Source organism: Oncorhynchus masou, chromosome 6, assembly GCF_036934945.1.
Source record: "Oncorhynchus masou masou isolate Uvic2021 chromosome 6, UVic_Omas_1.1, whole genome shotgun sequence".
In the NCBI taxonomy this organism is placed as follows: Eukaryota; Metazoa; Chordata; class Actinopteri; order Salmoniformes; family Salmonidae; genus Oncorhynchus; species Oncorhynchus masou.
Window position 1 is genome coordinate 49,586,103 of NC_088217.1, and position 22,724 is coordinate 49,608,826.

A 22,724-nucleotide genomic window follows, 5' to 3' on the forward strand; every position below is an offset into this window, starting at 1 on the left:
CCCCTCCCATCCCCCCCCCTTCACAACACCTGAGAGCTGGGAGGAGGGGCAGGTTGGACGAGCATGTCACACGTCACCCTCACTCATATCACTCATCATTTCAGTGTGTGTGTGTGTGTGTGTGTGTGTGTGTGTGTGTGTGTGTGTGTGTGTGTGTGTGTGTGTGTGTGTGTGTGTGTGTGTGTGATCAGTACCTGTAGCGCTGTTCCAGTCCTCTGAGGCAACAGGCCAATCTCCTATGCTGACGATGAGACGCATGAGAGGCTTGGAGTCGAGCTGCTCTATCAGAGCTACAGCAGACAACACAGACAACACAGTAACACCTTTACGAACGCACCATGAGTCAATCTTACATACTTACTGTTGATTAATATTACAGAGTATGCAACGAATTCTGATGAGACCAAAGAGCTGTGTAACAGTGTTAACTGCTGTTGAGTTAGTATGAGTTTAGACGTGAGAAATCCTACTCACTCTCATTCATGCAGGAGCTGTAGAGAGTTTTTGCCTTCTTGAAGGCATCACGGTCCTGATCACTCTCAGTCTCAAAAATTCCTGTGAGAAGATAACCGACAGCATTGCAAAGATTGACCTAATTTTATTCATTGATTTTATCTAACACAGCAAGTTGATGATAACACCGTGTAATCCTGCATACAAGACAGTAGCTGACCATGGGCCACGTTTATCACATAATGGCTGACCCTGAGGTTACTATGGAAACATGTTGCTGACTGACCTTTAAAGGCCCATTGATTTTCCTGTGTTTTATATATATTTCCACACTATGAGGTTATGATCATGCCGTTTTGGTGTTAGAACTGTTTGAAAAGACCACCTGAAATGTCAGCCTGTCTTGGTGAGTTTTGGCCTTCCATGGTGACATCCCCATGCGGTAAATTTGTTAGTAGACCAATGAGAAAGAGAGTTTCAAACCCCTCTGCCAATAACACCTCATTTTCAGTTTTCCCCTCCCCACTCAGACCACTCCTGGCAAAATTCTTTCTTGAGATATCGCCTTTTGCTATTTTTGTTTCTTTTTGACCATTTTAATTGAAAACAATCACAGTAAAATACTTCAGTGTTACCCAGAAATGATTTGACATTGAGATAAAAAAAAAGAAAAAAATGGCTGCATTGGACCTTTAAGCACGATCTCCAGCTTGTCTCTGAGGATGTCGAAGACGCTGTGGCGGGAGCTGGTCTCTGGGATGACATGGCGCTCCAGCCAGCCCCCACAGGCATACTGGTAGAAGTTCTGACAAGCCTCTACCGTTGCATCCATGTTCTGCAGAAGACGAGCAGCTGTGGGGCCACAGTCAGATGAGGAGTCAAGAGAGGGGAATATGGGATTACATAGCAGTTAAGGGAAACTTGTGATGCAGTTATCTGTGATGTTGATGTAATATTGAGCGATGAGTTTGTTTTGGGAGGAAGAACAACCCCATATGAAGGCAGAATGCTCACCTGCAGTAACACACTCAGGAGTTGTGCAAACATTGCTGGGGGCAGAACGATACTGCTGCCCTGAAAACATGACACAGTGAACTTAAGAGGAACTTTTAATAGAAAACAATTATTATCATTCATGGCAAAGAGTTTGAATTTATTAACAGCAGCATTAAGGACCATTTGGATTTCTCTGTCAATCATGGCTTGATACTGTCTGTCTGGTCTCTCTGTGTCACGACTTCTGCCGAAGTCGGTTCCTCTCCTTTTTCGGGCAGTGTTCGGTGGTCGACGTCACCTGTCTTCTAGCCATCGCCGATCCATTTATCATGTTCCATTTGTTTTGTCTTGTTTTCACACTCACCTGGTTTCAATTCCCTAATTACATGTTGCATATTTTCCCTCTGTTTCCCCCATGTCCATGTTGGGAATTGTTTATTTTGTAAGTATGTGTGCTATGTGTTACTGGTGCGCTACTGGTTTTGTAGCCATGTGTTTGTTGTTCTGCATGCAGTTAGTTTTATATATTAAACTGCTCTGGCTATTCACCACATTCTGCTCTCCTGCATTTGACTTCCCTGCCAACAGTTACGCACCCCTTACACTCTGAAATGGCTGTGTCAGCGATGACTATTCTCTCACTTTTGTCAGAGGGAATTACAAGGGGAACATCCTCTGGCCAGTTTACATCGTAGCGTATCCTATAACATGGATATAATCACATATTTCAACTCAAGTGTCAAGACTCACCCTCGGTGACTGAGCTCCTTGACACACCAGATCTATTAGATTGCTCTGCATTGGAGAGAAAATAAACATGGAAAATGCTTGATCAGAGCACTTACTGTTACAATAGGCTGGAATGCTTTGCCCAACTCAATAATGGACATTTTATTCTGATTAGAAAATATAGAAATATATTTTACAAAACACTCTGGGATAGTTGTCACAAGATGCTCATAAAGTTTTTCAGATACTGCTTGGCTTTGTGCTTACCAACTAGACTAATCATAACATGAAAACCTGATGAATATCACAGTAAGATGTGAGTGTAATTAGTGGAGGTCAAATTCTATTTGTATTTCTACTGCCCAATGACCATTGCCCAACTATAGCCAAACCATATGACCTCCACAATTTAACATACCCGTTAAAATGTAAATTGCATTACTATTAGCGGAGAAAATCAGAGGGTCACAGACCAATTCTGGACATTAAGGACTTTACTTTACAAATGGAATGGCATTTAGCAATTGATTAGGGGAATAGTCCTCGGTCGTTGGGTTGAGCCTACCTCTCAAAGCCGAAGTGTAGAGGACTATCAGTCCAGCTAGGGCACAGCTGACCAGCAACAACAGCACAGATAGCCCGATCTCCACAACAGTCCAACGGCGCTTCACTGGTTTGGTTGATTTTTCCATGATATCCATTTGGCTTTCGGATTTTCCCATTCTCACCTCTCCGGGCTCTCTGGGAAATGAGTGTGCAGAGTGAAGGGGACGGGGCACAGGCAGAGAGCCTGCGTACCCGTTTGTGAGTGGGCTGTGTCAAGTGATGCAGTGCTATGCCAGTCGTTCAAGTGACCTAGACCGAGTGGGAGAAAACATAGTTGAACCTTCAACTTATCCCTTCGTAGGAAAGTGTGTCTCCTTTCTATGCTAAAGCTTATTTATAGGCTAATAGCCTAATGAATCACACCCTTCCATTGGGCCTACTGCGCACCTGGAAATAAATTATTGTAGTGTCTGATGTGACCATGGTGTTCCCTTGACTGCTTCTGTGATATGACCCAGACACAGCTGACAACAATGCGCAGAACAAATTATGAGCTCAGCTTTGCCACTTTGCTATTTTGAGAAAATTCTTAGTTTGGGACATAATATTTGCTCATTTGACTTTGGATACGTTTTTAGCCTTACAAGTGGTCATATTAGGCTTAATGTTAGATATAACGTGGGTTTCTTCACCCACTCATATCTTAAAGCATTTTGAATTAAATTATGCATTTGTGCTTTTAGCATAATTCTACAGCTGGCCGTACACCTCCTGCACAATATGTCCTACTCATCATAATGTTTTATCTGAACACAATATTGCAAATGAGCATTTCTGGGGAACAAATCCCAATGACTCATACCTTTCAGCATCACTTTGCATCTTTTCACTCATCAACACCTGTTCCTCCTCCAATACCAGCCTGTTGCACACGCTCTCTAGCTGCTCTTCTATTAGGAGTGACAGGAGGCAGGGCTCTAAATCAGAGGTTCATGCCGCGGTGCCCTATTAGCTTCTCCTGATGAATACTCATGGGCACGTCTGGCACGGCTGTTGGAGGTTGGAGGAACTGCAGGTCTTTACTGCCTGTCTCGAATGTATTCGCAAAAGCTGTCTGTCTCAATGTCAGAGCTACATATCTCTGTAGTCAACAAGACCAGGTTGCTGTAGTAGGCCTATATCCAAGCCAAAACTCTGCTTTCACCCCTCAGATAGACGATACAATGAATTCCTTATTTTGATAATTAGATATTGCATATTTGATATCTAATAGTGATATGATTGCACTGTCATCTTCAATTTTCTTACAAAGGGTTGTGGTCATTTATGTATTAAATTCTGTTGATATATGCTGAGCAAAAATATAAACGCAACATGCAACAATTTCATTGATTTTCCTGCGTTACAGTTCATATGAGGAAATCCGTCAATTTAAATAAATTCATTAGGCCCTAATTGATGGATATTACATGACTGGGAATACAGATATGCTTCTGTTGGTCACAGATACCTTCAGAAAATGGGCCTCGCACTGAGCCTCAGGATCTCGTCACAGTATTTTTGAGCATTCAAATTTTCATCGATAAAAAACAATTGTGTTTGTTGTCCATAGCTTATGCCTGCCTGCCCATACCATAACTCTGTTCACAACTTTGAGATCAGCAAATCACTAGCCCACACGATGCCAAACATGTTCTGCGGTTGTGAAGACAGTCAGGACGACTGGACATACTGTCAAATTCTCAAAAACAAAATCGGAGGCGGCTTATGGTAGAGAAATTAACATTAAATTCTCTGGCAACAGCTCTGGTGGGCATTCCAATTGAACACCCCCTCAAAACTTTAGACATCTGTGGCATTGTGTTGTGAGACAAAACTACACATTTTATAGTGGCCTTTTATTGTCCCCAGCACAAGATGCACCTGTGTACTCAAAGCATGCGCGGACCAACTGTCAAGTGTCTTTACTGACATTTTCAAACTCTTCCTGACCAAGTCTGTAATACCTACATGTTTCAAGCAGACCACCATAGTCCCTGTGCCCAAGGAAGCAAAGGTAACCTGACTAAATGATTACCGCCCCGTGGCACTCACGTCAGTACTTTGAAAGGCTGGTCATGGCTCACATCAACAGCATCCTCCCAGATATCCTAGCCCCACTCCAATTCGCATACCACCCCAAACAGATCCACAGATGACGCAATCTCAATCACACTCCACACTGCCCTTTCTCAAATAGACAAAAGGAACACCTATGCGAGAATGCTGTTCATTGACTACAGCTCAGCGTTCAACACCATAGTGCCCTCAAAGCTCATCAATAAGCTAACACCTCCCTGCAACTGGATCCTGGACTTCCTGACTGGCCGCCCCCAGGTGGTAAGAGTAGGCAACAACACGTCTGCCACGCTGATCCTTAAACTTCTTATGGCTGCAATCCCGTTAACGGGATGATATGACAACAGACAGTGAAAGTGCAGGGCGCCAAATTCAAAACAACAGAAATCTAATAATTAAAATTCCTCAAACATACATGTATCTTATACCGTTTTAATGGTAATATTGTTGTTAATCCCACCACAGTGTACGATTTCAAATAGGCTTTACAGCGAAAGCATCACAAACGATATGTTAGGTCACCACCAAGCCACAGAAAAACACAGAGTTTTTCAAAAAGCACAAATAGAGATAAAATGAATCACTAACCTTTGATGATCTTCATCAGATAACACTCATAGGACTTTATGTTACACAATACATGTGTGTTTTGTTTGATTAAGTTCATATTTATCAAAATATGAGTTTACATTGGCGCGTTACATTCTCTAGTTCCAAAAACATCCAGTGATTTTGAATAGCCACATTATTCAACAGAAATACTCATCATAAATGTCAATGATAATACAAGTTATACACATGGAATTATAGATATACCTCTCCTTAATGCAACCGCTGTGTCTGATTTCAAAAACCTTTACGGAATAAGCAAACCATGCAATAAATAGCCAGAATAGCCGCCATGTTGGCATCAACATAAACAAGAAATTACATGATAAATATTCCCTTACCTTTGATGATCTTCCTCAGAAAGCACTCCAGGAATCCCAGGTCCACAATAAATGTTTGTTTTGTTCGATAATGTCCGTTATTTATGTCCAAATACCTTCTTTTATTAGCGCGTTTGGTATACATATCCAAACGCTCATTCTGGTCAGCGTTACGTTGGACAGAATTTTCAAAAAGTTATATTACAGGTCGAAGAAACATTTCAAACTAAGTACAGAATCAATCATTAGGATGTTTTTAACATATAGCTTCAATAAAGTTCCAACCTGAGTATTCCTTTGTGTCTTGATGAGCAATGGAACGCAAGTGGATACCATGAAGAATGCGTGTGATCAGAAAATGGCTGACTGCAAGTCACCTGATAGATTCTGCTCTCATTCAGTACCACAACACAGTAGAAGTCTCATTCAAATTTCTATAGATGGTTGATATCTAGTGGAACCCCTAGGAAGTGCAACATCATTAATATCTCAAGGGGATTTCATTGGGAACTGTGGTGAATACATACCAAGCTCAGATTTCTCACTTCCTGTTTTGATTTCTCTTCAGGATTTTGCCTGCCATATGAATTCTGTTATACTCACAGACATCATTCAAACGGTTTTAGAAACTTTAGAGTGTTTTCTATCCAATACTAATAATAATATGCATATATTAGCAACTGAGAATGAGGAGCAGGCCGTTTACTTTGGGCAACTTATTCATCCAAGCTACTCAATACTGCCACCCAGCCATAAGAAGTTAACACTGGAGCCCCTCAGGGGTGTATACTTAGTCCCCTACTGTATTCCTTGTTCACCCACGGCTGCGTGGCCAAACACGACTCCAACACCGTCATTAAGTTTGCTGACGACACAACAGTGTTAGTAGGCCTGATCACCGACAACTATGAGACGGCCTATAAGGAGGAGGTCAGAGAACTGGCAGTGTGGTGCCAGGATAACAACCTCTCCCTCAATGTGAGCAAGACAAAGGAGCTAATCGTGGACTACAGGAAAACAGGCCCCCATTAACATTGACGGGCTGTAGTGGAACGGGTCGAGAGTTTCAAGTTCCTTGGTGTCCACATCACCAACAAACTATCATGGTCCAAACATACCAAGACAGTTATGAAGAGGGCACGATGAAACCTTTTCCCCCTCAGGAGACTGAAAAGATTTGGCATGGGTCCCCAGATCCTCAAAAGGTTCTACAGCTGCACCATCGAGAGCATCCTGACCGGTTGCATCACCGCCTGGTATTGCAACTGCTCGGCATCTGACCGTAAGGCACTACAGAGGGTAGTGCGAACAGCCCAGTACATCACTGGGGCCAAGCTTCCTGCCTTCCAGAACCTATATAATAGGTAGTGTCAGAGGAAAGCTCATAAAATTGTCAGAGACTGCAGTCACCCAAGTTATAGACTGTTTTCACTGCTACCACACGTCAAGCGATACCGGAGCGCCAAGTCTAGGACCAAACGGCTCCTCAGCAGCTTCTATCCCCAAGCCATGAGACTGCTGAACAATTAATAAAATCGCCACCGGACAATTTACATTGACCCCGCCCCCCTCCCTTTTGTACACTGCTGCTACTCACTGTTTATTATCTATGCATAGTCACTTCACCCCCACCTACATGTACAAATTACCTCAACTAACCTGTACCCCCGCACACTGACTCGGTACCCGTGCCACCTGTATGTAGCCTTGTTATTGTTATTATTATTGTATTACTTTTTATTTTAGTCTACTTGGTAAATATTTTCTTAACTCTTCTTGAACTGCACTGTTGGTTAAGGGCTTGTAAGTAAGCATTTCACGGTAAGGTCTACACTTGATGTGTTCAGCGCTTGTGACACTAAAGTTTGTTGGGATTTGATTTGATTTGTAACTATCATGCTGTTTAATCAGCTTCTTGATATGCCACACCTGTCAGGTGGGTGGGTTATCTTGGCAAAGGAGAAATGCTCACTAACAGGAATGTAAAGAAATCTAGGCGTTTTGTGCATATAGAACATTTCTGGGATCTTTTATTGCAGCTCATGAAACATGGGACCAACACTTTACATGTTGCGTTTATATTTTTGTTCAGTGTAGGTTATACCCTCAAATGTCTTGAGGGAATAGATGAGATTCAGTAACCTTTAAAGGTGTATTTGTGAATTAGAGCAATCATGCAATGTTATGGTGCATAACTAGACATCAAAACGAAACCTTTGGGTGGAAAATGTCATGGATTTAGACTTTCTTTGCTCTAAGCACCTTTTCTCGTTAGTTGGGATTACATGTTTGGTAACTGGTACCACAGCCACGTCTCTAAACTTCTTAACTCGGTGCCAGGGATTAGTGCCTGTGTCAGGTCAACAGAATGAACTTACTCAATGTTTCTGAACCCTGAGCCTATGTTTTGTTTATACACTACATGACCAAAAATATGTGGACTCCTGCTCGTGGAACATCTCATTCCAAAATCATGGTCATTAACATGGGGTTGGTCCCTCATTTGCTGATATAACAGCCTCCACTCTTCTGGGAAGGCTTTCAACTAGATGTCGGAACATTGCTGGACGGACTTGCTTCCATTCAGCCACGAGCATTAGTGAGGTCGGGCACTGATGTTGGGCGATTAGGCTTGGCTTGCAGTCGACGTTCCTCCTGAAAGAGGAAAGGGCTTTCCCCAAACTGTTGCCACAAAGTTGGAAGCACAGAATCGTCTAGAATGTCATTGTATGTTGTAGCGTTAAGATTTCCCTTCAGTGGAACTAAAGGGCCTAACCCGAATCATGAAAAACAGCCCCAGACCATTATTCCTCCTACACCAAACGTTACAGTTGGCACCATGCATTCGGACAGTTAGCTTTCTCCTGCCATCCGCCAAACCAAAATTTGTCCGTCAGACTGCAAGATGGTGAAGCGTGATTCAACACTCTAGAAAACGCATTTCCACTGCCCAAGAGTCCAATGGCGGCAAGCTTTACACCACTCCAGCCAACACTTGGCATTGCGCATGGTGATCTTAGGCTTGTGCTCCAGCTCTTCGGCCATGGAAACCCATTTCATGAAGCTCCCGACAAACAGTTCTCGTACTGATGTTACTTCCAGAAGCAGTTTGGAACTCGGTAGTGAGTGTTGCAACCGAGGGCAGACAATTTTTACGCACTACCCGCTTCAGCACTGTAAGCTTGTGTGGCCTACCACTTCACGGCTGAGCTGTTGTTGCTCCTAGACTTTTCCACTCCCCAATAACAGCACTTAAAGTTGAAAGGGGCAGCTCTAGCAGGGCAGAAATTTGATGAACTGACTTGTTGGAAAGGTGGCATCCTATGACGGTGCCACGTTGAAAGTCACTGAGCTCTTCAGTAAGGCCATTCTACTGCCAATGTTTGTTTATGGAAATTGCATGGCTGTGTGCTCGATTTTATACACCTGTCAGCAACGGGTGTGGCTGAAATAGCCAAATCCACTAATTTTAAGGGGTGTTCATATACCTTTGTATATATAGTGTATCTTGTTATTGTATATTGTTCTCTAGTTTGTTAAGACATTTCAGGTGGCTTTGGGGGTATTTTTAGGATGCACACATGTAGCATTCATGCTCAAAACAATCCATAAAGTAGGCAGCATGTATGATACAGTATGTATGTAGCACAGATAGATAGATAGAAAACTGTTATCTGACTGGTAGCAAAATTAGTATACATTTTTACATTAAATAAAATGACCAGCAAAGATCATACAAATGAGTTTCAATCCTATGATAACTTGAAACTATAGCAGCTCTAAATGTATATCTGTTTATGTACCAGTCGTGGTTAAATGTGTGCTAAGGTATGTAGCAAGGGAATGCCTGTGAGGCAGTGCTCCTTACCTGGATCTAGACGGTAGAACTCCCTGAGACGTCTCTCACAGCAAGCTGTTTTCCCAAACACCCCTACTGAGCTGTCACCCAGAGCTGGTGTGTGAAGAAATGACGCTGTGGCGCTGGATGCTTGAGAGATACTATCTGGTCCAGTTTGCAGCTCAGGGAGGGAGTGAGAGAGAGAAAGAGTGAGAGAGAGAAAGAGTGAGAGAGAGAGAAAAAGATGGAGAAAGAAAGAGGGAGCGAGGGAGAGGTAGAGAGCATCCCTTACAAAAATACATTATTAAAATAAAATAAAAAATATTTCCTTGCAGTATTTTGTTTTGCTGTCAATACTTTTGGGTTTATGTTTTGCTTTCAATATATATATATATATTTTTGCAATACTAAGAATTTTGTTCTCTACTTCAGAAGCGTTGCTTGATATTAATGGCACAAAATTATCTCACTCACTCGAGGATTGCACCATATAATAACACTATTACTCTATTGAAAGTGTTTAAAGCAACAGTCCTTAATTGAAAATTAACAAAGTGAACTCCCTGCCAGAGTTTCCGTAAAAAGCTGAGGCATGGGGCTGGAGGAATGCAACCACTCTCAAATCCATAGACTGCGCTATGGATGCAATTGCTGACCATCCATGATATCAAACCAACAGTTTTAACAATGTTTTTAGGCTAAACAGTGGTTGTTTAAATGTACTTTGCTTACAAATGTTGGGGTAAAAGAAGCTTATATGTGGGGTTCTGATGGGCAACAACAGTTGAACTAAACTCATGAGGCATTTATGTTATATTCTTCAAGAATCAATGGGTACGTAATCATTAATTTAAGTCCAAAAATGTATGTAAAAACAAAGGATTGCCCCTTTAACAGACAGTGATCTTCATACAGCAGAACTACACGGAGTACACCAAACATTAGGACCACCTTTTTGATATTTGAGTTGCCCTCAGAACAGCCTCAATTAAGCAGGGCATGGACTCTTCAAAGTGATGAAAGCGTTCCATTGGGATGCGGGCCCATGTGGACTCCAATGCTTCCCTCAGTTGTGTCAAGTTGGCTGCATGTCTTTGGGTGGTGGACCATTCTTGATACACACAGGAATCTATTGAGCGTGAAAAACCCAGCAGCGTTGCAGTTCACACACACAAGTTGGTGCACCTGGCACCTACTACCATACCCCATTCAAAGGCACATGAATGTTTTGTCTTGCCCATTCACAATCCATGTCTCAAATTATCTCAAGGCTAAGAAATCCTTCTTTAACCTGTCTCCTCCCCTTCATCTACACAGATTGAAGTGGATTTAACAAGTAACATCAATAAGGGATCATAGCTTTCACCTGGATTCACCTGGTCAGTCCATGCCATGGAAAGAGCAGGTGTTCTTAATTTTTTTGTACACTCAGTGTATGTCGCCATTTGAGCGTAATCCATTAAAACCTTCTATAGTCTAAGCCGGGGGATGGAGGTTTCTACGAAGCTAATATATCAAATTATTTTAAGAATAACAGTTTCATAGATGGAAAAATACATAGTAAAAAATTCAAACAAAATGAAGTTTGTTTTGAATTCTGTCCGATATCTGAGAGATATAAGAAAGATCAGGATATTTATACATATTTCTTACACATATTTAACCCCTTTGTTTAGGCACTGAACTACATCCATATGTACTTCCCTTGTTTTGTAGGTTAAACTGATTGGACGCTACAGATGTTTTCGTGAGAAGACCGATTTTCATGGTTGTCTTATGGTCTGACAAACACCGCTGTAGCTTGGTCACCTTCCACCGCAGATATAGAAGGCCGCCATTGGTGGACGCTGTGGATTGAGACGCAGCCCATGCAAAAAATATATGTAGAGGAAATGGACTCAAGATGATTTAACCCCCCACCCCATTTCAGGAAATGTCCCGCAAAATCATTCCATTGTCCCACATTTGGGCTTTTTAGATGTGGTCCTAATTCCACTGGTGGAAACAGTGCTACTGCAACGTATTAACAACATCTTTTCACATGTGAGGAGAATAACATTATTTCAACCCCACATGTGAATCTGCAATTCAGTTTTTTTACGTGTGAAACTGCCAATTTGATTTTCACGTGACTGTTTTTCAAGGGGTGGCAGGGTAGCCTAGTGGTTAGAGCGTTGGACTAATAAGCAAAAGGTTGCAAGTTCGAATCCCCGAGCTGACAAGGTACATATCTGTCGTTCTGCCCCTGAACAGGCAGTTAACCCACTGTTCCTAGGCTGTCATTGAAAATTTGAATTTGTTCTTAACTGGCTTGCCTAGTAAAAAAAAACATGTGAACTTGCAATTCCACATGTAAAAGTGAGATTTTATTTTTTATTTTACATGTGAAACGACAGCTGGATTATAATTAATGGACATTTTTTATAGGGGCTGATAAAATGTTCAATAGGGGAAAACAAATCTGATTTTTTTTTTTATGGTAATGACAAGGTATAGGCTTTTTTAAACCTGGAATACAATCTCGAATACAAGTTTGCGTGCAGGAAAATTTCTGCAACAATAGGATGATCAAATTAAGATACGGCATCTGTATCCTCCACAAATGTAAAAAGGTGGTGTTATAATGTGAACTCTAAATTGATACATGTGAAAATATGGTTTCAGGTGTGAAATTTAAGCTCAACATGTGAAACAGCTATTTCACATGTGAAAAAGTGATTTTCGTATGTAAAACTGCAACTTTGACGTATTTATTTATAAGAGAGAGTTGAAGGGAGAGGAGGGGTAGAGGTAGAGATGGTAGAAGGCTGCCAGTGAGATAGTGACAGTGATAATAAGAAATCATGAGGAGAAGAAGACTTTTGTTATGGAGGGAGAGAGAGTGGCGAGAGAGAGGCAGAGGAGGGTAGAGGAGGATCGCAGTTGGCATCAGTTTCCTCAGTGTTTCATTTTCTTACAAAAGTTTCTATTGAAGGATCCCGCCCAGCTGCTGAGTGAATCAGTGAAAAGGACAAAGGGACTCTGAGAGAGGGGAAGCTGGCTGGAAGAGCAACTGGAGAAAAGCATGGGCTTACAGGAATCTGTGGAGGGAGTGTATGGAATGTAATATTGACTCTTTAGTGTCCCAGGCAGTATGAGCAGTTTAAAACAATGCTCTCCAGCCCAAGGGAGGGCACTGCTGCTTGGGGGAAGTTAGTTAGCTGCTGCCTGGTCCCGCTGTTCGCTGAGACATGACCCTGCCCTGGTGTCAGATTGAAATGGCATGGCGCCCAGGCTCATTATCAGGCTGATTAAACCACAATAATGAACTGATATTAGATAGAGAGTGGGAACCACTTTGGCCAGCTAACATCCGTTTCTCAGTCCATCTGTCCATGACGGTTTGGTGTTGCTGATAAAACAAGTTATGAAAACAGATCATGTTGAGAACAGTGTATAAATTTAGCAGTGGACAATCTTTATCACGCAAACTAGAACTAGAGGTTCATTACCAGATGAAAGGCCAAAATAGATTTTTCATACGTACTGTGGCAATCAAGGAAATACAGACTGGATATGGCTGGGGGAATATGCAACACGTTATTATGCTTAATTCTATGTAAAAAATATGTTAATTTTTTTGCATATCTTAAGCATACCTCTTGAGCTGTCTGTATCCTTGTGACTGATGGTCATTTTTCAAGAAACTAAATATGCTTCTCTGCATCTGCTGAAATCTGGGTAAAAGATTGAAAGGAATGTTAGTCTTATTCCGTACATTTAGAAATTGCTTGCTTTTCTAAAGGCTACCAACCTTGTCAGCATGCCAGCTAAGATAGTTAGACAAGCTAGCTTCTCTAACTTGATTGATATCCTGAAATGGCTTATTGGTCACTAGTTATGAGGTTGGGAGATTGGGAACCTATCTGGGCTAGCTAAAAGCAACTTTATAAAATTGCTAGGTGGCTAGTAGTGTTACAAAGAAACAACAACAAAATAGGACAGGACAAATCTGAGAGGGCACGTGCCCCTCTTCTCCCTATGGGCATGACACCTCTGATGCAACAGACAGACCAGAGGAACAAAATATATGGGATATCACTAATATTTCCATTCCATTTCATTAGAAATGGGTCCTTGTGCCAAATATTCCATTGTTAGGCCCCGAGCCTGGGAAATCAAGACTTGCAAATGAGCTAATAATTCTGGAATCATTTAGTTGGAGGGAATGTGTTCCTATAACTCAGAAATCATTCAACATAACCATCGATAGCTACATGAATAAATAAACTCAAACTCTCAGATGGATGATAATATGCTCTTTGCGCATTCGAGAATGTATTGGAAGATGTTGGTTTCTTTTCGCTGAGATTTTGTCAACGCTCTTGGTTTCAGGTTAAGGGGGAAAGAAAGGGCCAGGAGTTGCAGGAGTTGTGCCCCGTGTAAGCATCCCCATTTCCTGACTTCATAAGTACATACAGTAACTCAGTTAAACAATACAGTGTACATTTGTGTCACTGCTAATTTAATAGGGAGGACCATTGACAGCTGGTGATGGACAGTAGTTCCAGGTATAATGTCTGGCTGTTTGGCACGCCCACAACACATTTGAATAGTTCATTGAAACGAAGTGTTCATAGAGTCGTGGCCTTTGTTTTTCAGTAGCCAACTTGCAGCTTCTTGATATGCACTATATTATATATAGGTAGTTGTTTTAGGGTTTACCAGACATGGCTTGTCATGCTCATTATTCCTTATATGGCTGATTGTCTGATGTTCTCTGTCCTCCACCTGTATATGGAGCAGAGACTGCTCCCCGTGCTTGGCAAAAGCGCGTCTCATTGCAGGAGTTCAAATTCAATCATTATAGATTTATTTGCTCTGTAAAGTGTATAAGGCAGTGTATGTTTGTGCTCGCTCAGGCCATAAGTTAATACTTCCCTGTCTCGATTATTAGAAGCTTTGAAAAACTAGCTTTGAAAGCTTTTTAATTAGGCTATTGGGAATGAACTCAACTCGTGCTTTTGCATGAGTTTGTTAAATTCTCAATTCTCAAATGTGGACAGTTCTCTGTGGGGAGAAGGGAAATATAGGGTCACCTGGGTGATAGTATTAATTACAGTTGTTGTTTTTACCAAGAACATACTGGACATTTATGTGCCTCTTTATTATAACAAATGAAAATGATTCATTTTTTTTTCAAATGTCCTCCATTCTGCACATGTATTATAACTGTTATTTTCATCAAGGTCTCTTCCTATTATAATAACATTGTAACAAAAATGCATGTATTTTTTTTTATTGAATATTCCATTTCATTTCCTGGAATTGTTTTGTTTCTTGCTGGAACACATATTTCCTAAGCCTATTGTGGCAGACCAGGGGGTTTGGTCAAGACGTTTACACAGATCGGACACGGACAGAATTGTATTAGCTAGGTTTCAAGGGTGTTTATTTAAATAATAAACAAATAGGAAATAATAGGCCTTCTTCAGGAGGTCTCCTCCGGGATACTGTCTTCTGGGCTCCGGGATCTTGCTGTATCCTGTTGGGAACAAAACCGAGCTCCCTCCGTTATCTCTGGTACTGAGCACGACTATACAGGAGTAAACTCTCTTCTCCAGTCCCCACTCCCGTGTGCTGCCCTTCTGGCAGCTTTATGAGACTCGTCCAGCTGGTGAGCAATCAGCCCCTTGATTACACACAAACCACAATTATCCCCAATTAGTCCTGGCCGGAGAGCCCGGTCGAGACCTGGCACGTCCGTCTGTCACCAGGCCTTGACGAGTCTCCCCCTGGTTGTTAACCTGAGGGGGCTGTCGTCAGTGTGACGTATGTCTCCCTTCTCGATAGGGCATCCGTGTTCCCATGCTTCGCCCCTGACCTGTGCACAACAGAAAAAGATAAGCGTTGAAGAACCACCTGGTGACCTGACTGTTTGTGTCCCTGGTCTGGATGGCCAGGGGAGCATGGTCTGTGACCAGGGTGAAGTGGGTGCCCAACAGGTAATACTTGAAAGTGTTGTTCAAGTTTTGTTTTTCTCTGGGTATCAGCATTCAGCTTATGTACATGCTGGTTTGCTCCTCCCCATCATGTACCTGGGACAGGACGTCCCTAGTACCGTGTCCCATGCGTCCGTCTGGACCAACATCGGTAGCTGGAAATCGGGCGTTACAAGAATCAGATGGGAGCATAGTGCTTCCTTCAGGCGCCTGAATGCCGTTTCGGTCTCACCCGTCCATTTCACTGTTTTCGGGAGGCAAACCCTGGATAGATCGGTAAAGAGGGAGGCTATTGCCGAAAAGATGTGGATAAACCGGCTGTAGTTCCTGCCAGTTCCAGGAAGGACTTGACCTGTGTCTTGGTGCATGGAACGGGCAGTCACATACCGTGTGGGCTTTCCTCTCTTTCCGTTCCCCCATCCGATCAAATACCCCAGGTACTCCACCTCCTCGAACACTTGCATTTCTTGAGGTTCGCTGTCAACCCGGCTTGCCTGAGCGTGTCAGATGCTCTTCCCAACACTGGCTGTGGATGATGATATAATCCACATAGGCCGCTGTGTACTGTTGATGGGGTCTTAAGACTCAGTCCGTCAGATGTGGGAACGTGGGCGGGCTCCGTGGAGACCGAATGGGAGCACCCGGTACTTATAATAGCCGTCTGGTGTCTTCTCCCGGGAGGAGACTGCCAACGATACCTGCCAATATCCTTTGGTCAGGTTGAGTTTGCTGATGTACCGGGCCTTTCCCAATTGGTCGATGAGCTTGTCCATCCTCGGCATGGGGTAGGTGTCGAACAAAGAGATGTCGTTCACACCACAGAAGTCATAACAGAAGCACAGGCTACCGTCCTGGTTTGGGCACCAACATGATGGAACTGCACCAGCCTCCCCCTTTGCTAAATAAGTTCTGTTATACTCACAGGCATGATTAAAAACGTTTTAGAAACTTCAGAGTGTTTTCTATCCAAATCTACTAATAACATGCATATCTTATCTTCTGGGGATGAGTAGCAGGCAGTTGAATTTGGGCATGCATTTCATCCGGACGTGAAAATACTGCCCCTTGTCACCAAGAAGTTAAGACCAGCACCTTGTCTCCCACCTGGATTTCTCAGAGCTGGGTTCCCCGATTGTAGACCTGGGCCTTCTCCATATGTTCCCTTACCACTGGCCATTTGGCTGTCATCCGCTCCCTCATCATCTCCACGTGTTCTACCACGCTGCGTAAGGGGGTTGGTTGCGCTTCCCACACCTCCGTGGCGAGGTCCAGTAGTACGCGTGGCCTCCTCCAATAGAGCAGTTTGAAAGGGGAAAACCCGGTGGATGACTGGGCACTTCTCGGACCGAGAACATAAGGTGGGGTAGTAGCTGGTCCCAGTTCTTCCCATCCTGCTTGTGGACTTTCCGCAGCATTTGTTTGAGCGTTTTATTGAACCACTCGATGAGCCCATCGGTCTGCGGGTGAAAGACAGAGGTCCAGATCTGCTTGATCTGTAGGAGAGCACACAAATCTTTCATTAGTCGGGACATAAACTCTGTACCTTGGTCGGTCAAGATCTTGTTCGGGATGCCCACCAGGCTAAAGACGTGGAACAGCTCCTAGGTGATTCCCTTGGAGAAAGCCGCCCATAGGGGAATGGCCTCAGGATACATAATCTACTATTACCAGGATGTACCGTTGTCCTCATTCCATTTTTACCAGGGGTCCTACTATATCCATGGCGATGCAATTCAAAGGGCACCCCGATGATCGGTAGGGGTACCAGTGGGTTTCGGAAGTGTGCTTTAGGGGTAGTGATTTGACACTCTGGGGAGCTGCCACGGCCCTCCTCATCCTGGGCAAGTGGAACTGGTTAGCGAGCCATTCCCGGATCTTCTACATTGCAAGGTGCACCCCCAACAGATGGGTGTGGGCCAGCTGAAGAACGGTTTCCACATACCGTCGGGGCAGCGACAGTACCTCTCGAAGTTCCCCCTGTTGGCGTCACATCTGACACAAAATGTTATTCTTGATTTAGAAATGGGGGTCTCGCAGTCAACCCCGGAAGTAGCTGGCTATCCACCATTATCACTTGGGCTGCAGCGGCTTTCAAGTTTGGATCCTCCCACTGGGAAGTCCTAAACTGTCCCCTCAGTTGGCCCATAGCGGGCATCTTGGCTGGTCCCTCAAAATCAATGAGGGGGAGGTTGGGCTCCTCCTTCAGTTGTTCGCCAGGGGGATCTGGTTCCGGCGCCCCCTCAGACTCTGACTCTGGACCTGTAGATATGGGTTAGTCAACCGCTTGCTTCCGGGCCGCGCAGGCGACAGGTCGTCCTCGCTCTCATCTACCGGCAGCTCTCTGTCCGTTTTCCTCAGCTCATGCCTCCACAGTGCCATGAACAGTGGACAATCTGGTCCCATGAGGAGGGGTATTGGCAACTCCGGTATGGCAACACCATCATCTGGCAGCTCCCTTGTGGCGTCACAATGTCGGATACTGCTCGGTGTCACTGTGGACACAGGAAACGGACATCTCCCCACCACGTTTGGTCTTCTGGGTCAGCAGGCTCATGACGATGAGCGTAACCACATTCTCGGAGTCCAATAAAGCTTCAGTGTCATGTTTGTCGACTTTCATCGGGACCATGGGTGCCGGTGTTTTGTGGTGGCCCAACAAGAGGTGATGTAGTTCACAGTGTGACCCATCTCGCCTCCGGGGCTCGCTGATGGCATCGACTCCTCTCGAGCCGGGCAATTCCATGCAAGGTGCAACACTCAAAACACCTCCTTTGGTCTCCATCTACCAGTGGTCATCGGCTATGGGTTGGCTCTCCCCCAGCCATCTCTCTGCGGTCCTTTGGCCCCGCTGACAGTTGGTTCGGGGTATACGGCGGTGGGGGTGTCCTTCCGTTCCCTCAGACGGGTCCACGAATCGGCCCGGCTCCCCTTCAGCAGGGCCTCTATGTTGTGATGTGTCTCCACTGCTCCCAGGAGGTCCTCCAAGGTCTGGGGCACACGTAGACTCACTGTCCTCGTCATGTTGTGGGGTAACTCCCGTAAGAAGCTATGATGGAGAGGTTGGATATGTCGGTTAGGAGCCATGCCTTGGTGATGTGCAGTAGGTCGCTTATCTGGTCGCTTATCTGGGCTCCCTCCAGCAGAGGGAGCCATCGCCGCGTGATGTAGACTTTGAGTCTCCCCCTGGTGGCTAACCTGAGGTACTCCACACTACATTTACATTTACATTTAAGTCATTTAGCAGACGCTCTTATCCAGAGCGACTTACAAATTGGTGAATTCACCTTCTGACATCAGTGGAACAGCCACTTTACAATAGTGCATCTAAATCATTTAAGGTGGGGGGGGTGTGAGAAGGATTGCTTTATCCTATCCTAGGTATTCCTTGAAGAGGTGGGGTTTCAGGTGTCTCCGGAAGGTGGTGATTGACTCCGCTGTCCTGGCGTCGTGAGGCAGTTTGTTCCACCATTGGGGGGCCAGAGCAGCGAACAGTTTTGACTGGGCTGAGCGGGAACTGTACTTCCTCAGTGGTAGGGAGGCGAGCAGGCCAGAGGTGGATGAACGCAGTGCCCTTGTTTGGGTGTAGGGCCTGATCAGAGCCTGGAGGTACTGCGGTGCCGTTCCCCTCACAGCTCCGTAGGCAAGCACCATGGTCTTGTAGCGGATGCGAGCTTCAACTGGAAGCCAGTGGAGAGAGCGGAGGAGCGGGGTGACGTGAGAGAACTTGGGAAGGTTGAACACCAGACGGGCTGCGGCGTTCTGGATGAGTTGTAGGGGTTTAATGGCACAGGCAGGGAGCCCAGCCAACAGCGAGTTGCAGTAATCCAGACGGGAGATGACAAGTGCCTGGATTAGGACCTGCGCCGCTTCCTGTGTGAGGCAGGGTCGTACTCTGCGGATGTTGTAGAGCATGAACCTACAGGAACGGGCCACCGCCTTGATGTTAGTTGAGAACGACAGGGTGTTATGAAAATGGTTGTAGTTAGCAGTTGCAGATTTCCCATTTTCTGCGATTTATTAATACATCCCTGCAGAATTCTAAAGGATTATCGCTCTCTGAATGTCCCCAGCTAACACACCATATATGAGTTTATCATTGCATAACTTTAGAATAAGCATTGTTTTAGATGTGAATCCCATTTAGTCATGCTGTCACTAAAATACCATCCCACATCAAAGAAAATTCATTCAATCCAATGGCTTTTCAAACACTGTCTCTGTAGGTCGGGTCTGGGTTTGTTAGCTTTCCCTACAGACTGGATGTTAGGGTCGTAGTAGGCTGTAGATTAATGAGCTGATGTTCCCTCCTGATGTTCAGGCTCTGCTGTGACTAACCACAATGTTCTCCCTGTACAGATTTACTGCCTGGTTGTCTAACGCTTCCTATTTTTATTTAACCTTTATTTAACAAGGCAAGTCAGATAAGAACAAATTCTTATTTACAATGACGGCCTACCAAAAGGCAAAAGGCATCCTGCGAGGACAGGGGCTGGGATTAAAAATAGATTAATTAATTATAAATGTAGGACAAAACACACACCACGACAAGAGAGACAACACAACACTACATAAATAGCGACCTAAGACAACAACATAGCAAGGCAGCAACACATGACAACACAGCATGGTAGCAACATGACATGATAACAACATGGTAGCAACACAACATGGTAGCAGCACAAAACATGGTACAAATATTATTGGGCACAGACAACAACACAAATGGCAAGAAGGTAGAGACAACAATACATCACGCAAAGCAGTCACAACTGTCAGTAAGAGGTGGTTGAGTCTTTAAATGAAGAGATTGAGAAAAAACTGTCCAGCATGAGTGTTTGTTGCAATTTGTTCCAGACGTAAGCTGCAGTGAACTGAAAAGACGAGTGACCCAGGGATGTGTGTGCTTTCGGGACCTTTAACAGAATGTGACTGACAGAACAGGTGTCGTATGTGGAGGATGAGGGCTGCAGTAGATATCTCAGATAGGGGGGGAGTGAGGCCTAAGAGGGTTTTATAAATAAGCATAAACCAGTGGGTCTTGCGACGGTTATACAGAGATTACTAGTTTACAGAGGAGTATAGAGTGCAGTGATGTGTCCTATAAGGAGCATTGAAAAAAGCAATGAAACAAGATAGTAACTAACTAATTGGATACCACGAAATTGGGGAGAAAAGGGGGTCAAATTTAAAATAACATAAAATAAGATAAAAATGGCAGCACAACATTGTTCCTTGTTCCTTGTTGTTCCTTGTACAGAATCAAGGAAACCAATGGTGACATCATTGAGGACCTTTAAGGTTGCGGTGAGATACCCATAACCGGTGCGGAAACCAGATTGCATACCAGAGAGAATACTATAGACAGTAAGAAAGCCAGTCAGTTGATTATTGACAAGTTTTTTGATAAACAGGGCAAAATAGAAATAGGCCTATAACAATTAGGATCAGCTTGATAAAGAACAAACCGTGGCTGCCTTCCAAGCAATGGGAACCTCCCCAGAAACGAAAGACCGGGGGCAGCAATCTTAAAGAAGAAAGGGTCTGAACCATCTGACCCAGATGTTTTTTTGGGGTCAGGTTTCAGGAGCTGTCACGGATCCCTCTGGAACTTTCATTGCGCACACCTGGCCCCTATTCCCACGGATTGTATTTGTATATATGTGCCCTTTGTTCACCATGGTGGGAATGGTTATTGTTACAATGTCCGTTGGTGTGTGTGAGTACCTGTGTTGTGTGTTTTGGGATTTCGTGCCCTTGTGGATTGCGCAGATGATTACGGGTCTCGTCCCGTATGTTAATCATGGTGCGAGTGTGTTATTTATTCGAGGTACTCCTCGCTCTTTTGTTTGGGTTTCAATCCTGTGCTTTTGTTACGTGTTTGTTTGGTCTTCGCTGTAATTTGGCTAATTTAGTTATTTAGCAGAAGCTCCAGGTAGCTGTCACTTACAGTTAGTACATTCATCTTAAGATAGCTAGGTGAGAACTGCATATCACATCATAGTAAGTACCTTTTTCCTCAATAATGTAGTTATCAGCATAGTTTTAGGCAAGATAGACTTGTAACTGGTCCTGGTCAAGACATCACTCCAGGCCCACTACGAACTGATATGATTTCTCCTCCTCATCTTGGTCTCTCCAGGCTTTCTCATCAGCTCTCTCCTGGTTATGATTTACTTAATTATTGAGTATCTGTATGGGTTGTTGTACATTAGCATACATTGCCTGTTGCCTGTTTGCTTGTAGAAAAGGAAAGACAACCTATTCTAGCACTGAGCAGTCTTTAATGTTTGGCCCTGTCCGGGGGTGTCCTTGGATGGGGCCACAGTGTCTCCTGACCCCTCCTGTCTCAGCCTCCAGTATTTATGCTGCAGTAGTTTATGTGTCGGGGGGCTAGGGTCAGTTTGTTATATCTGGAGTCTTCTCATGTCCTATTCGGTGTCCTGTGTGAATTTAAGTGTGCTCTCTCTAACTCTCTCTTTCTTTCTCTCTCTCGGAGGACCTGAGCCCTAGGACCATGCCTCAGGACTACCTGACATGATGACTCCTTGCTGTCCCCAGTCCACCTGGCCGTGCTGCTGCTCCAGTTTCAACTGTTCTGCCTTATTATTTTTGGACCATGCTGGTCATTTATGAACATTTGAACATCTTGGCCATGTTCTGTTATAATCTCCACCCGGCACAGCCAGAAGAGGACTGGCCACCCCACATAGCCTGGTTCCTCTCTATGTTTCTTCCTAGGTTTTGTCCTTTCTAGGGAGTTTTTTCTAGCCACCGTGCTTCTACACCTGCATTGCTTGCTGTTTGGGGTTTTAGGCTGGGTTTCTGTACAGCACTTTGAGATATCAGCTGATGTACGAAGGGCTATATAAATAAATTTGATTTGATGTAATGCCTCTCTCACTGAGGAGAAACCCATAACTACTTTATCACCAGCAATTTGTGAATACCGAGAATTGTCCTCATGAGGGGCATTGAGTAGCAAGGATAATGTTTGGCTAAGTGTGACTGTGCTTGTATGTGTGCTTGTGTTTGTGTGTGTATGTGTGTGTATAACTTTTTTGTATTTGCCTGTGCTCTGCAAGCATTTCTGTTTCTGTGTATCTTTTGTATTCGAGTGGAGAAAACTGCTATAAC

The 22,724-nt window shown here is 44.0% G+C and overlaps 1 protein-coding gene across 1 annotated transcript in view; it reads right to left on the bottom strand.

The window, feature by feature from the left end:
• LOC135542189 (membrane metallo-endopeptidase-like 1) overlaps positions 1–9,721 on the bottom strand; it is a 43,766-nt gene extending 34,045 nt beyond the window's left edge. Inside the window, exons 1-7 of the mRNA XM_064968958.1 lie at positions 9,640–9,721; positions 2,744–3,033; positions 2,200–2,244; positions 1,468–1,527; positions 1,144–1,305; positions 475–555; positions 195–290 (exon numbers count right to left, since the gene is read on the bottom strand). Coding sequence (XP_064825030.1) covers positions 195–290; positions 475–555; positions 1,144–1,305; positions 1,468–1,527; positions 2,200–2,244; positions 2,744–2,900 — 601 coding nt within the window. The 5' untranslated portion in view covers positions 2,901–3,033; positions 9,640–9,721. The remainder of the gene's footprint in view (positions 1–194; positions 291–474; positions 556–1,143; positions 1,306–1,467; positions 1,528–2,199; positions 2,245–2,743; positions 3,034–9,639) is intronic.
• Positions 9,722–22,724: the final 13,003 nt, after the last annotated feature.